Source organism: Buceros rhinoceros, unplaced genomic scaffold (assembly GCF_000710305.1).
Source record: "Buceros rhinoceros silvestris isolate BGI_N320 unplaced genomic scaffold, ASM71030v1 scaffold43684, whole genome shotgun sequence".
In the NCBI taxonomy this organism is placed as follows: Eukaryota; Metazoa; Chordata; class Aves; order Bucerotiformes; family Bucerotidae; genus Buceros; species Buceros rhinoceros.
Genome location: NW_010408419.1, coordinates 2331 through 17834, shown reverse-complemented (window position 1 = coordinate 17834; position 15504 = coordinate 2331). Strand labels below are relative to the sequence as shown.

Here is a 15504-nt window from a genome sequence, read left to right as displayed (position 1 = left end):
CAATAATGGGTCAATAATGGGTCTGTTTTTAAAACTTACTGGTTTTCTGGGGTAGGTTAGGGAAGGTGGGGAATAAAGAGAGAACAAAAGCATAGCTCCCTGTAGCTGTAGCTCCCCAGGTGCCTTGGTCACTAGGACTGTCTAATTCTCAGATCAGTGCTGGCAACTTTTGTTTATCGTAGAAGATTATGACGAAACACCAGCAGCAGCCTCTAAAGCTCCATTTGGTGTTTTACATCATGCCTCCTATCCAAGGTCACCATCTTCTGTAATTCATCAGCTAAGAAGCATTTTCTCCCTCTCCCCAGTGAAGGTTTAAAGGTGGGGTAGGGCACGAGACAAGGAGGGAAGCTAAAATGAATAAAAAAAAAATCTTAGCTATAGAACCAAATATCATTATTTCCTCTTTCATTCACAACATCTTATCATTATAGCCAGACTGCTGTTTTTTGCTTTGTTAAGATCAAACTGATCTCATTTCCCCTCTGGCCCCATTGGTTGCTGGTCGACTTCTGGATCTACTAAGGATGATGCAAATGCTGACTGGACGATCTGAAACCCAAATGACTCCAGGAGAGACATGTTCTGTTGGGGTGAAAAGGGGGATCCTAGAGCAGGACCGAGGTCCCCCAATGGGCCACCAAGGGCTCTGACGTGAACTTTCTGTATGTGTTTGTTCAGATAAGACTTTGATCTGAAAAAGCTGCCACATTCAGGGCAAGGGTACTTCTTCTCTCCTTCCGTCTCCATTTTGTTTTTGCTGACAGCCACGTCACACGAGAAGGACCCATTGGTGCTCTGTTTCTCAGGAGTCTTGAGGTCACTGGTGTCAGAGAGGTCTCCATATGAATCAGAACTCTCAATCGGGTCCGAATGTGAACACTTCTGGCCTTCTACGGGAAAAAGAAAGAGAAGTTTTCAGAATCTTATCTCCCCCCAAAAACATTTAACATGCATTAAGATAGATTATATTGGTTACCACCTGGATTTCATAACGCCTCTCATGACAGAATGATACACACTCAACATTGCAAACCCTCATATTCTAAAGCCCTTGACCATAGGTTCTCTTTTCAAACCACCGAGCTGCTATCAGAGCAATTTGTCATGATACTGAATACAACCACAATGGGTCTCTGATTTACAGAATACTTCTTGAATCCCAAAGATGTCTCACAATGTTTACACCTCAGGCACTACAAAAGATGGACATAATGAGTTTTTAAGTGTACAATTCACTCCCACACTTCTGAAATATTGCTGATACTTTGGAGGAGAGCCTAGAAATCTAATGAAGTACAACAGGCTGCAGCAAGATGTGAAGACACCTGGAAATACTCAGCAAAACAGCAGTGAGCTACTGCAATTTAAGAAGTGCAATTCCATTTAGTCTTGAGGAACTCTTTTTTACATGTTAAGTACAATGCTGTTAGAGGTGAACTTCATAACCTAAAATTGTTCCATCTTTAAATACTGTAGTGTGAAACAGGAGAGAGGTTAGGGACACTATTTTAAGTCATTTGGATACATATCCTGGCAAAGCCCTTGGTATGTTTGGAGTGTTCCCCATTCTTCTCAGGCATTACGCCAAGAAAGTTTGTCCACACTTTTCGCTCAGCGCATATGAATGAGCGTGGGAAACCCAGACGTACTCCCTAAGCAAGTCACTGAATACAAATAAGCTGTATCTACTATTAACTCTAAAAGACCAAAGAACCACTTGGCACAACCCAAAAGACAGATTTGCTCTGGACTCAGCATTACAAACCAAACAGGATATGCATGAAATCAATACACCACTGAGCTGGAGTAAATCTCTTGTTAAGCCAGCACACCACCCAAAACCAAAGGGCTTCAGTAGTAACTCTATCAGGACTTCAACAGAAAAAAATTACACAACTGTAGCTTTCTGCTGGCACAGATTTTGTTTAACCCAGCCTACTGCGTTCTCCTGAGCAAGAAAAAACGTAGCTTTTTGGGGCAACCACGGTTTTGAAGAATTTTCTGATGTTTCAGCCTCATTAGGAATACTGACGGCTCAAATCAAGAAGCAAAAAGCAAGCTATTCTTCATAGCTTAATACACAGCTGTACATATCTAGAAGTTAAATACTCTTAGATATTACAACAATTTTTTTTTTCCTAGAAGTTAAATGCAGGTTTAAAAACAAAAAAAGTAACTACAATTATCACCCTCTACCTCTCCTCCCAAACAACAATAGCATTAGAATTTGTAAGTTTAACTACAGATAGTTGCATGGTTCCTCAATAACCTGAGGATGAATATTGTTTTCACCGCTCAAGAACCTTTATGAACTGCATTCTGCAGCTCCCCCTTCCTTCACCGGAGATCAGAAACATTGACTGCCACAAGATTCAAGTATAGTGGAACTAAAGAACTGTCAAGGATCTGCACCCCTCAGGCAACATTCAAATAGCGACTGCTCCTAGGAAGATGGTCAAGATGAACTAACATGGCTTTTTCAATCTCTAAAATCATAGAAGCTGCCAAAAATTCACATACCCTTACATGTCCATCTCCTTCCCCCAGACATGTTACATCTGCTATCCATGGATAGATATTACATTCTATGTGATGCTATGTAATTGCTCTGCATCTCCCTAAACTTCTCCAGTATTTTCCCTGTCCTTCCTCCCTCCCCATTCTCATGCCCAGCCCAAAATCCCACAACACAAAGTTCTGCACAAAGCAGCAAGGTGCAGAGCAGCGAGTCTCTTGCCTTTGATGCCATAGGTCCTGACGCAGTGGAACGCTGCTCCCCCATTCGGGATGGACTCCTGGTGCCTGGAGACCTGGGGAAGGGGAACACCGTGGTGGGTTTTAACATGGACCTTTAAGTAGGAGGCAGAGGAGAAACCTAAACAAGATAAAAGGAGATGAGTTCCTGCCACCAGCAAAGACACACATCTGCCTTCCCTGTTCTTTTAATCCTTCTCTCGCTCCTACTCCCTGTTACGAAGCTACCATTGTACTAGCTTGATTTCTGGTTCCCTACAACATGCTGAGGTAGGATTCCTAAACATCATCAGGCAATGAATGCAATGCATAGCTTTCATTAGACTTCCTTGTTTTTTGGAAGTAATGATGAAAGAACAGCCTCCTTGAGAAACAAATCCTGTGTAAACAAACCTAACAGATGAGATGAAACTTTCTGGAAAAAAAGGCAGAAGAGACATGACATAAAGAGGCACCCATGTCTCTTCACCATTTTTGTGCGCTTCTATTTCTTTTAATTAAAAAGGCCTTCATCATCTGATAATTCTTTGGAAGACAGTTCAAATTATTTTATTTTATGCTGTTAAGATCTGAAGGAATGCCATTTAGTGACACCTCTCTTTGGTATTTAGTGTGCTTCCCCCTTAAGTTTCTAGCATTTATAAGCGACTCCTAGAAGGCAGAAAGCTAAAACTATTGAGTTTAAGGTATACATATCTGTTCTATGTTTCTAAAAACATTTCCTCCATTCAGCTCAACCCAAGTTTTAAAAAACATACTGAACCTCAATTTTGTCTCCAGTTAACAAAAAAAAAATTTCCCAACATTTCTATTAGCTCTGATCTGTAAGCCCAAACCACTGAAATTAAAAACATGTATTTCAAACATCTGATTTCTGAACAAAACAGGTTTTTACATTTGTGTGTGTGCTTTTTAAAATTGTTTTTGAAGTCTCACAAATATGTCCTTTTCCTCTAATGCAATAGATTATCTCACATATACCTTGAAATGGTTTTAAATTCAATTTTAATAAGCTTTGCAGTTAGTACTGGTACATTTTGACGGTATACGAGGCACAAGGAGGACACAGTTTTAAAGACTTCCTACATAAGTAAGCCTATCAAAAAAACCTTAATTTTTATTATATTTTGAACAGAGCATTATGGCACTTCCATGCTAGAAACATTTTCCTTCAACAACTGAGAACACAAGTTCCACCGTGACAGACACAGAGTTCCAGGTTCCCTTTCTGGATAGAGAAAGCCCAAGACCTAGATTGTTTTAAACCAATACAGCATTTACAGCACGAGCCCTTGCGAGAGAACTTTCATATCAGTGCTCCACTTTAAATATGAACAGATACTCTAAAGTCATTTTTACAGCATTCTAACTGCATTTACATTTGATGATACATAATAATATATTAGAAAGGATGCAAAACCAATACCGGCACACCTCTCTGAGGTGGATTTTCCGGCAGCAGCTGTTAGTTTCAGGTGCTGAATTTAATAATGAATGTGGCTTTACACTAGAATTCCCTGTGCCTACCCAACAGAATATCCTTTTACCCAGACTCTTCTTAGAAGCTGGGATCAAAGAGTATTCAGGCGTTATTAAGAATTATACATAGAAGACCTGCAGAGCAAGACAGAACTCCACAGCAACCTGCTGAAGGGAAAAAAGGGCAGGTTGCTGAGAATGAACAACAGATAGTTACTGTAGGCCCCTGAGTTAAAGATAAAACTACAGAAAAGTAGATACATCACAACTGAAGAAACCAAGAATCGGACTCTCAAAATACAAGTGAGCAGAATTGCCAAGGCCAAGTCATCCAGCGAATCAATGTGAGGATATTATCCTCCAAAACAATGCCAGACCCACCCTCAGGCACAAAAAGCTGTGCCGAAAATCTCACTGGGCCACATGAGACTATGTATTTCCAAATACCAAAAATTCACTGTAGATGTGGAAAGAACTAGTGTTTGACTGGTAGAGAAAAGGACACAATATACAGACATAAAGGTGATCCTTCCAGCTATGAGGTACTTCCCAAATACCACGTTTCCAGTAACCACACGCATGCTGAGATGAGCCTCTTTAAGTAGCAACGCATTAAAATCTTACTGCCAACCATTAGAAAGGGACGACATAACAGGTATTCAGTGTTTTTCTATACTACAGTTGACACAGGAGAATCTGAAGTTGTAATCTCTGCTATGCAGTATTTTTTCTGAACTCTGCAATTCTATTTGCAGCATACATTGTTTTACAGAATGAAAACTGCCTGCAAAATGTGTAGCTCCCCTTTATGCACTTGGCACATGAACATGTGAGTCATCAACTCCCATCACAGCAGTAGGAATGCCAGCTGCTTCATAGAAAACTGTTTAAAGTGAGATTTTCGCTTTTATCTTAGTTTTTTTCTGAAGCACTTAGCACTGGCCTTTTTCTTTTTTCTTTTTTCCACCAGACCTTAATTATGAGGGCCTGTCCTAGGAAGATGGGGGATTCACAGACAATAATCCTTTACTTTTAAAATTCCCTTTAAAACCAAGTCAGGCTAATGCAGAGGATAAAGTGGCAGTACTTTTCAAAGAAAGAATGTATTTATTGCTTTACCCATACACATCTCTTAGCTTTGCAGAGCAGATTATTCCTTCATACCAGAGGAACCAATATTAAAAACACGCATGAAGAAAATTGATCTGCTTTATATAAATGGGACCTATCCCTTGATCTCTTAGATAACATCTGTAAGGAGATAGACTATAGGAATAATTGCAGGTTGCTCCTTTTTCAAAAATTCTTATTTGGATTCAGACACAACACCTGGAGAATATGCCTTGCTTTAATCAACTCTGTATCCATCATGAAATACATATGAATTCACCTTATAGTAAAAAACCAATCCGTCTAATTTGTGATTGGAATAGTTACTCTTCTCCTGACTCATTTGATTTCTGTGAAACAATGCGTATGTAACTGAAACAAAAAATGAATCTTCTCATTTGCACGTTATTGCAAAGTACCAGTTCTAGACTTGCTAAAGTCATTACCCTTACATTCTTTGAAAAAGCCCACTCAAGCGAATAAAGTTCCTAAGGATGGTATCAGAAGATTAGGTAACAACAAAGCAGGAGCAGGTCTTTTTTATTTAAACTGATTAAAGAGAATTTGTCTTAAAAAGTGACAATTAGTTTTCACAAGCACATTTTAGATCAATTCTTAAAAAAAAAACCCCCGAACCAAACAGAAAATCCCAGAAAAGAAAAACACAGTGCACAGCTTCCCTAATCTAACCACATTTAATTGCTTCCGGAATTATTTTAAGCATAAAGATCCCAAGTAAGAAAATAACCTGGAAAACAATCAAATCACAGACGGTAATTTTGGACATCATACTACCATTTTGGAAAATATAAAAACAAGATCAGCAAATGGGTACACATGTGACAAGGCAAACCAGTGGCTACTGCTTTCAGTCAGGTACTGAGTTTCCCATCTCCTAAATCCATCAAACCTTTAAAAGAACAGGAGACACTTGATTCAGTTCCATACAAAAGCCTTCAGTCTGACGGGATACACTGGGGATTCTAGGCTTTGTCTTTAACACTAGGATACGTTCCACTGTGTAAGAGTCACCTTTTCATCGACTTTTTATTTTGTTTTGGTAGCCACCATCAAAATTATCTCTACAAGCAGCTTGAGCATTGACAATTACTATATCCAGAGCCTGACAATTACTATATCCAGAACTAGCCAAGTTCCAGTTAAGAAGCACATCAGCATGTTAGCTGAGGAGAGAATAAAACAAATGCACAAGCACCACATCCACAGTACAATCGCAGTCAGAGGGACAGTGCATAGCTTCTGAGTGCACCAATGCCTATCAAAGAGATGCTTCTAATCCAGAAATTTTCCACTACGTCTTGCCAGGCTCTACAATTTCAAAGATATCTATTTAAAACAATGAACATTATAATTTGATTCTAAAAATTGGATTTTTAGATTGGACTAAAAATTCTGCTGTCACGGATCATAAACCTATCGTCAAAATTCACAGTATAACAATGAGTTCAGAACACAGTTGTTTGACAAATCCAGCCTGTAACTTTCCTTTCCCATGAATTTTAACACTAGGTAGTTATTTAACAATAATTCATCAAATGAATCATGTTTTCCAAGTGCTGATGTAAACTGAAATTCACAGCAGACTAAATTCTGACAACACATATGAAATAACAAACTATAAGAAGAAAGCAGCTGCTTAAAGTTTGCTGTTTAACAGGTGCCCTATTCTTCTACATGGAAGTATATATCTTATTTAAAATTCCACTGGACATTCAAACCTGTAAAAAGTGAATAAACTATTTAGTCCTTCCATTGTTTGAATGCCAGATCTTTCTTTGTCATGCTGGCTAAATTTTGAAATAACTGCAGTGACATCCAGTGGTAGTTACAGTGAAACTCAAGATTACAAATCTTGGAAACAAGACAATTCTTCCCAACCCATACGGGCACCATGTGCAACTGAAGGAAAGCAGGATAGCACCTGGATCTTAGAGAGCATCTTCCATGTTGTTACCACAAAAAGAATCAGGATAAGCATAAGCAGTTTTTCAGAAGATAGACCTTCAACTGAAAAGGAGGCCAAGCTTCATTTCATACCATCTACTGGAGCTTCAGAATCTGAAAATTTTCAACCCAGATGCCTTTTCCACTCCCAACTGTTAACATCACTTTCAGGACCTAACGGACTGTTCAACTACTGGAAATACCTCCCCTGCAATTTAACATCTCTCATTACTCATCAACTCCTAGTCATACAAAAGCTCCCTGTACAAGTCTTCACATTAAATATAGAACAGCTTTACTCTCTCAAAAAAAGATTTAACCTCTCTTAAATTAGAAAAGGGAGCACACATGATAAAAAAAATGACTCATCAGGAAAAACAAGATCCCAAACCACAATAGCAACCTCTTCCTACACTTACCAGGTATGTACGCCTACGTGAGCCAACAATATATTCTGGAGTTATGTAGTAATAATTAAAAAAAAAAAAGAGACACCAATAAGTCAATATTTATTTTCTACCTTGTCCTACATTCCACGCAGCCTAAACAACCCTCTCCAACTGAAGAGTACCACAACCAGATGGAAAAGCTTCAAAAGATCTTAGTCACATAGTTGTTTTAGGTAGTCCTGCAAAGAGCAGGGAGTTGGACTCAATCTTTATGGGTTCCTTCCAACTCAAGATATTCTATGATTCTATGAAAACCTGTATTTGTACAAATAAAAGTAAAGCACATTTCTAATGCTTTCTAAAAATTTGTTTTAGAAATGTACGTTAATACAAAGCAATTTCTTGGGTTCAGATGGAGAAGCTTGACTCTACTGCTGCACCAGGAGGTAAGCAAGACTCATAACATAATGCAGATTCTTTTATGTACAGGGCATAATTTTCAACTTTGTGTATAAAAAAAGAGGTGTATGGTGAATAGCAGCAAGGTGACATATCACGATTATTATATAGCTATTTAGCAAATGAAATTCTTAAAACCATCTAGAAGCAATTTCCTTCAGATGTGAACTGAGTTTCTTTAGGAACTATGAGCCATATAAAAAGGCCAGACCTATAGTTCCATCAGTTTCAAGGTTAAGGATTCAATAATAGAAACACAGAACGTGTACACATCTATGGCCTATCCTCCTCCTGTTGCAGACAGTCACACAGCCTTACAGCTTCCCTCAAGGGTTGTCCTGTGCCACTGAAATAAAAAAAAATAGTTTCTTCATTACCTCGGTTACAGATAGTGCAGAAATTGCTTGGTCCTTCACTATGTTTCTTCAAATGATCTGCCATATATGCTGCTCGCAAGTACTTCCCACACACCTGGCAGGGAACTTTGTCTTCATGACATGCTAGGTGTGAGCGCAGTCGGTCACGCGTGGCAAAGGAAGCATTACAAGTCTGCAGATATAACGAGAACCATGTGACTCATCAACTTTGCTAAAAGCACTGTTATTGTTGAATATATTCAGTATTCTTTGGATTCTGTGCAAACACACCAATAAAAAAATTCAGATCACCAATACACTGCACAAGAGTGATGTTATTACTCGAAAGAATTAAGGAAGCAAGAAAACAACTCTAACATACTACAGACAGTAAAACTTAAAATAAGAGTTGTAAGGCTTTAGCTCCTCTCTGAGGATGAAGATGCTAAAGCTTTAAGGAATATTTAACAAAAGAAATAGCACAAACCACTTCATTCTATTGAAAGTAAGTTCTGCCATTTCACTGAGCCTTTACAATCACTTAGATCACTCAAAATGTCCTCTCTGTTATCCTCCTAAATTTTACTCTTTGATCTGATCCAGTCTGACTTCAATACACAGAATTCCTTTGGAGTATAAAGACATAAAAACAAAGCATCAGAGAACTGGCTGGGATGAGAATGTGACGAAAGACAGTAAAAGAGCCATCCTGGTATCCACAGCAGCAGTGCAGACAAATTGTAGAAGTGAAGTCTCAGAACTGAACAGATATCAGAATAACTGCATGACACTGTAACCTGTTTATAACTTACCCCTGATCAAGGTATCATATTCCACTTACTACCATGAAACGGGATTGATCTGGCATAAGATAATACTGATCCTACTTGCCCACTTCCCAGACATAATCCATATGATGAGTGAAGGCTCCCTCCCATCTTTTTAACCACAGCAATTGGCAGGCATGCGGACTATGTACATAGCCTACTACAGCTGCCTGCCAGTGCTGGAAGGCTTGTTCTATCTCCAGTGCGTGAAGGAAAATACATCACCAGCAACACACCGTACAAGTTATTAAAGGTATAGTCTGAAACCATTGCTCATGAGTGCGACAGGAAAAACAAAAGCAAACATCTGTTAGAATGACCAGACCAAGCAGGCAACAGTGACATTCCAGATTGTACAGTCTTTCATTTTTATCACCTTTATATAAAACAATGCAGTTTTAAGATGTATAACCAGAACCCCCTAAGAGATAATATGATGCTATTAAGTGACTTGGGAACTGGATATATTCTGTCTTTTCAAGTATTGGTGTGTATTTAAACAACTGTTTCAATAGCAATAGACTTGTTAAAGTAACAGTCCTAGTAATATTCAAAAATTATAACTTCAAATAAGTGAAATTGATAATACAGAAGAGAATAACCCATATAATTTAGTTAAGAGCTTAATGCAAAAAACATTGAAGGCAGCTGAAAAGTACCTATCAATTTCAACAGGCTTTACACTCATTCCATCCTGTGAGATGCTTAAGCACAGTAAACTCCCACAGAGCTGAGGCTGCTCTGCAGGAAACTCAAGACTTAGCACCTCAGAGGCTCAGGACTTAATGAACTTAGAGACACAACAGTAAAATTATCTGGATTTCTGCATTACACAGAGTTTAAGTAAGCTCACCAGACAAAGATTCATAAATTACAATTAGTGAAGAGGCAAATTCTTGAAAGATTTCACTTGAAATCTCAGTACACAACGCTGAGCAAAACAGGTGCAGCTTTCACTTACTAAAATGTTCTTAAACACTCATTGAAGGCAAGGTTCCAGCACTGACACTAGTCAATCTGTTGGATATCAACTAAAGATATAGAACTAGATAATCCAGGATGACAGCCAAGAGATCTATCATCAATAAGTCTAAAAATACTAAGCCACAGTAAGCGTCCATACAGAAGCACTGGGAGTGCATTAGTTGTTGAAACAGACCAGAGACTAATCACATAAATACAGGGATGCCAGAAGGAAAACCATATCTGTCCCATATTGAATTTATCAAGTTGAAAGCTTAGAGAAAGGCAATATAATCATTTCTGTGTTTGATTTCTCACTCTTGCTGAGTTGTGCAAAGTTCATCTTTGGATAAGCTATATAGTAAATGTATCTGTGAAGAAGGTTAAAAAAAAAAAAATTAAGTCCAGTGGAGAAAGCAAGAACCAGTTTAGCTGAATCATAACAATGGGAGACAGGACTAGGTTTAAAGAAAACCCCAAAGTTAATATTCAAATAGTTAATATTCATAAAAGGTATAGAGCAAAAAAAAAAGTTTTATTTTACAAAAGATGTGAAGTGCTAAATGAGTGCTAAGAATTTATCATTAATTGTTAATCATAGAAGAAAACTCTCCAGTGCTTTCCTATCAAACATTGCACAGGTATATAAATAGATCAAAAAGAATATATACAAAGTTTAAAAAACATTGTTTAAGAAATACCTCTTGAAGTTTCAACTTTTCTATGGATGTGGATGTCTCTGAGCTTATTCCATGGTGGCTGCCATTTTCCTGCTAATAGGCAGGAAGTAAGAGAAATTAGGACAGAAAGAAACTCATTCTGCATTGAAATCAATGGGAAAAGCACTGGACTTGGGATGCCAATTTTAGGTTTACTTAAATAAATAGATTTTTTTTTTCCTTGTCAAAAGTTATGCTTTAATTTAACCTGCATTTTTCTCCTTTTTTTTTTTTTTTTTTTTTTTTTTTTTTTTTTTTTTTTTTTAATTGACAGAACAACAACCTGTCTCTTGGCTCTGAGAAGGAGCAAACTTCTGTTTTCTCCCCTTGTTCTTTCAGGTCCACAATCCTCAGATCATCATTTCTTCCCGAACTGCAGCCTAACTTTCATACCATTCATACTCAAAAGCCAACAACCCAGCTTCACCCCTTCCCAAGAAGAATCAGCAAACAGAACTATCCATTATGGCCAGAAAACTGACTTACCCCTTTTTTCTACATCCAGAACTCAACTGTCAGATTATAAACAAACACACAAACAAACCAGGAGACAAGATAAAGAGTGCCATTTGATGTCTTGCCTGGACACCAAAGCAACTTCTTGGATCCAATTTCTCAGCTGTCTTGGCTCTGTGGAGGCCTCCCTCTGACTATTTTAATGGTAATGAACAAGCTGACATCAGTTCTTTGTCTGGCATCAAGAGCTACAGGTGCTGGAACTTAGGGTAGTTTTTCAAAGATCTGTGAAGCACAGCCGTTATTTTAGGGGGATGAGTGCAGGTTTACATGCTGAGCATTGAAAACTATCACTGGTGCAGTGGTGGTCAGCTTACAATTGTCGTTTCTCATAGTTTCATTTTATTGATTCTGAAGTTGGGTTGACACCTTCATGCTTTGTTTTGGTAGTCCAAAATGTACCATGATGCCACATCAACAAAACATTAGATATCCACTGGTTTGCAAACGTACATCGGTGGATTTTGTTTAAATCATAGCAGAGGTCAACTTCCAAGACTGCCATTAGGACAGAGCATTCTGGAAAGCTTTTCTGTTTAATGACAGAGTACTTTTCTTTTGCAGCAAACATAAACAAAGCATGACAATATCAGGAACTCAACTGTTTCAAAAAGGATGCTCAATGCTGTTCAGGCTACTCTCGTGGGGAGCTAATTTGCCAAACAAAATCAATGGAAAAAGAAAATGGAAAACGGGAAAATAACATGCCAATATTAAGCTATTTTCCTTCTTAGTGGCCAGATTCTGTGCTTAGATGTATGTCATGGAACAGAAGCGTTACTGGTTATCAGATAATCACAAGGAGACCTTTATCTAGTTATACATCAGCTTTCAGATGAAACAAGTTTTCAGTGTGATAGCATCCCTTCCATGGTTTGCACCATGTATGTAAGATCTATGCACGTTTAAGTATGACAGGGTATTATGAAGTTTTTTTTGCAAAGACACAGAATAGTTCTTTTAACAAATTTTCTGCACCTTAAGATTAATGAAAAATTAACTTTGCAGGGTTGAGTAGTCAAAAATCAAGAACAAACCGAGCCTGAATGACAACCTCGGCCATGTCCTGAAGCTTGTAACCTATAGCCTATACCTTTTAACTGAAATGAACTGTGCACACAGTATCATGGCACTTTAGACAACACACAAAGAGAAACACTGGTCTTAGAAATTGCTATCACAAAATACATGTGTGCAAGGAAACAGAGTTCAGCTTAACTGTACAGTCTTAGTTTCCATATTTCTTTACTTTCTAGCTCTTAGTGTATTCTCTGATTCACACCTACAGAGCTTATATTTAACATTCTTATAACAATCAGAAAACTATAAAAAATTATAAGACACGAGCTGGCAAAGGACAATTCATGTCTATCCACATTATTCATAAACTGTGTTCCTTCAGAAACCTTGGTATTAATTGGCAAAAACCAATGAGTTTCTGTTTACGTTAGGACCTAAATATTCATTTTGGTACTTGCACACAAATACCTGCTTAAATATATGGAAAAAATTTGTAGACATCTTCAGTTCACCCACCCAGACCCCCGCTATATCCAAATTGTGAAGTGTTTTTGAGTGGAATTTTCCAATTTATATAAATTTATAACCCCTAAATCACCTTAAGAAGCTTAGGCCAATCTAAGGCTTTATAGAGGATATGCAGTTAAATCAAAGTCAAGGCTCTATAGTCTGATTTTCAAAGGTGCTGGCCTTCCACAGATCATATGGAGGTCAACAGAAACAGATGACTATGTATGTCTGAAAACAGGTTCCCTAGATTATTCAAGTTGCAAAATGTTTCAAAACTCCTACAATTTGAAGGAAATGGGAGAGGTGTGCCAAGAGATGGGAAAAAAACACAAATCAGGAACCACAAATCTCAAAGAAAACAAAAGTTATCTTGCTCCAACTTTAAAAAAAATAAATAATTAAATAACATGTTCTTCAGAGACCAAGCTTGGAGACTCTTAGCCCAACAATTGTTTTAGAAGTTTGCCCAATAACTATGTGAAGGCAGTGAGTGATAGTGGAAACTAATTCTCAACTTTATTTTTAATTAATACTTCCAGGGACCTTTTAAATCTCTCTACAAATGAATTACAAAGTATCTTTCTTGACATGATCTTTCAAATTCTAACAAATAATTTATTAAATGTAAAAAAATACATACAACATTATGACATTGTATCACAAAGGGTACTGTGATGCTGTTATTTATACTCTCCCTGGGATAAAAAAAAGCTTCCAATTTTGCTCAGAGCAATGTTCTGAAGGCTATGCAATTAAAAGACAAAAAAGAATATCTTGGCAAGTTATGACAATTTACAACTTAATTTGAAATTACTCGAAAAAAGTGAAGTCAGCATTGCAGCCTCCTGTTGGCAACAACTGCAATTACAAAAAAAACAGGGTGGTAGTGGAGGGACTCTTTGGTGACACTGACTCTAAGCCCAGGGACAAGGTGGCTGGGTAAGAGATCCAGGGTGAGACTGAGACAGAGCAGTAGGGAAGAACATCTGGTAGAAGGGGAGGGAGGCAGGAGGACCAAAGCTGTAGATGGACACAAGGGGCTGGGGAACAGGAGGGATGTAACGCAACTGTCACTGTTCAACACTGTTATTTACAGACATTTATCCCAATTCACGCATACATGGTATTTTTACTGATACTTCGTAACTGCACACACAAATGCAATGCCAAAGATTACCCACGCATCAGTCCAAACCCCGTCACAGCTCCTACCTGACACTTGTGAGGTCTCTCTGAGGTATGCACCTGTTTGATGTGTCCATTCAAGTGGTCTGGCCTTAAAAGAAAGTACACATAAGCACACTTAAAATAAATATACAATAAAAAAAAAAAAAGGCAAGATCCCAGTGGTGGATCTATTACAAATTTTGCGATATTTAACTTTCCAAGAACCAGGATCACCAACAACTGGAGCTCTACCTTGGTAAGAACCCTGTCCAACTCGGTAAAAAGGCAGCATTTTCTCAGGAAGAAATTACAACTGAATGATCAGAGAAAACACAAAATACAAGCTACAGTTTTCAAATCTGTATGTCCCATTCCAAAATCCTATTTAGATCTTGACAACGAGGGCACTTTAATTTGAAAATCAGACCCTTTTGGGTTTTGTCCCAAACATGGATGTAGGAAGCCAACTTTAAGCACCTCTGTGCAAGAAGACTGCCTCTAAGAACTCTGTTGCTGTGACACAATTTCCACCAGCAAGATGAAAAAAATACTGTCCTAATCCACAACTTGGTGGGGAGACTGCATTAATGCAAATAAAGTGCTTGGAAGGTCCCCACTAGAAGGTGCAATGGAAGAGCAAATTATTTCGGGGGGGGGGAAGAAAGAAAAAAAAAAAAAAAAGAACGTTCTTCTCACATTTACTGCACTACACTCTCCTTTATGGGGAAGGAAAGTAGAAGGGTGGATGTCAAAAGAAAGGGAAAAAAAAAAAAAAAAAAAAAAAAGATCGTTCTTCATGATCAGTAGTGAAGCCTACTTTGAAGAAGAGAGGGCTGAATAGCTGCAGATTTTCCCGGTGGGAGTTTCTCCTAGTGGGAAGAAAGCTTTTCATTGTATGAGGCCAAAACTGCTTGGAAACAAGTTCTCCACCCTCTCCTCCCCCAAGTTTCCAGCTGCACCAATGAGAGGACGCGGGATGGAATTCACACACTGCAGACAGAAAACTGACTAAACTTTGCAGCCAGGCTGTTAAACCTGATGCTCCAGCAAGTGGGCTGGAGTGGTGTAACAGGAAAGACTGGTTGGGGGTCCTTCTAGGTACCTCAAGCGCTGTGCTACTGAATGAAGGGAAGGACACTAAAATTACCACTGTTCCAACGTCGTTTGGCTGGTCCTACGACTGAATACTGAAACCCCAAAGAAAGAGTCTCTACTTTTCATTCATACTTCGATTTTACAAAGATGTGTAGACATTTTTGTTTACTTT

At 38.3% G+C, this 15504-nt stretch overlaps 1 protein-coding gene across 1 annotated transcript in view; it reads right to left on the bottom strand.

Moving 5' to 3' along the window:
* Positions 1–271: 271 nt before the first annotated feature.
* Positions 272–15504, bottom strand: part of PATZ1 (POZ (BTB) and AT hook containing zinc finger 1) — a gene marked incomplete at its 5' end in the record, with an annotated part of 17555 nt that continues 2322 nt past the window's right edge. The window contains 5 exons of the mRNA XM_010134852.1: positions 272–890; positions 2741–2878; positions 8537–8708; positions 11007–11075; positions 14283–14346. Of these exons, the coding sequence (XP_010133154.1) occupies positions 475–890; positions 2741–2878; positions 8537–8708; positions 11007–11075; positions 14283–14346 (859 nt within the window). The remainder of the gene's footprint in view (positions 891–2740; positions 2879–8536; positions 8709–11006; positions 11076–14282; positions 14347–15504) is intronic.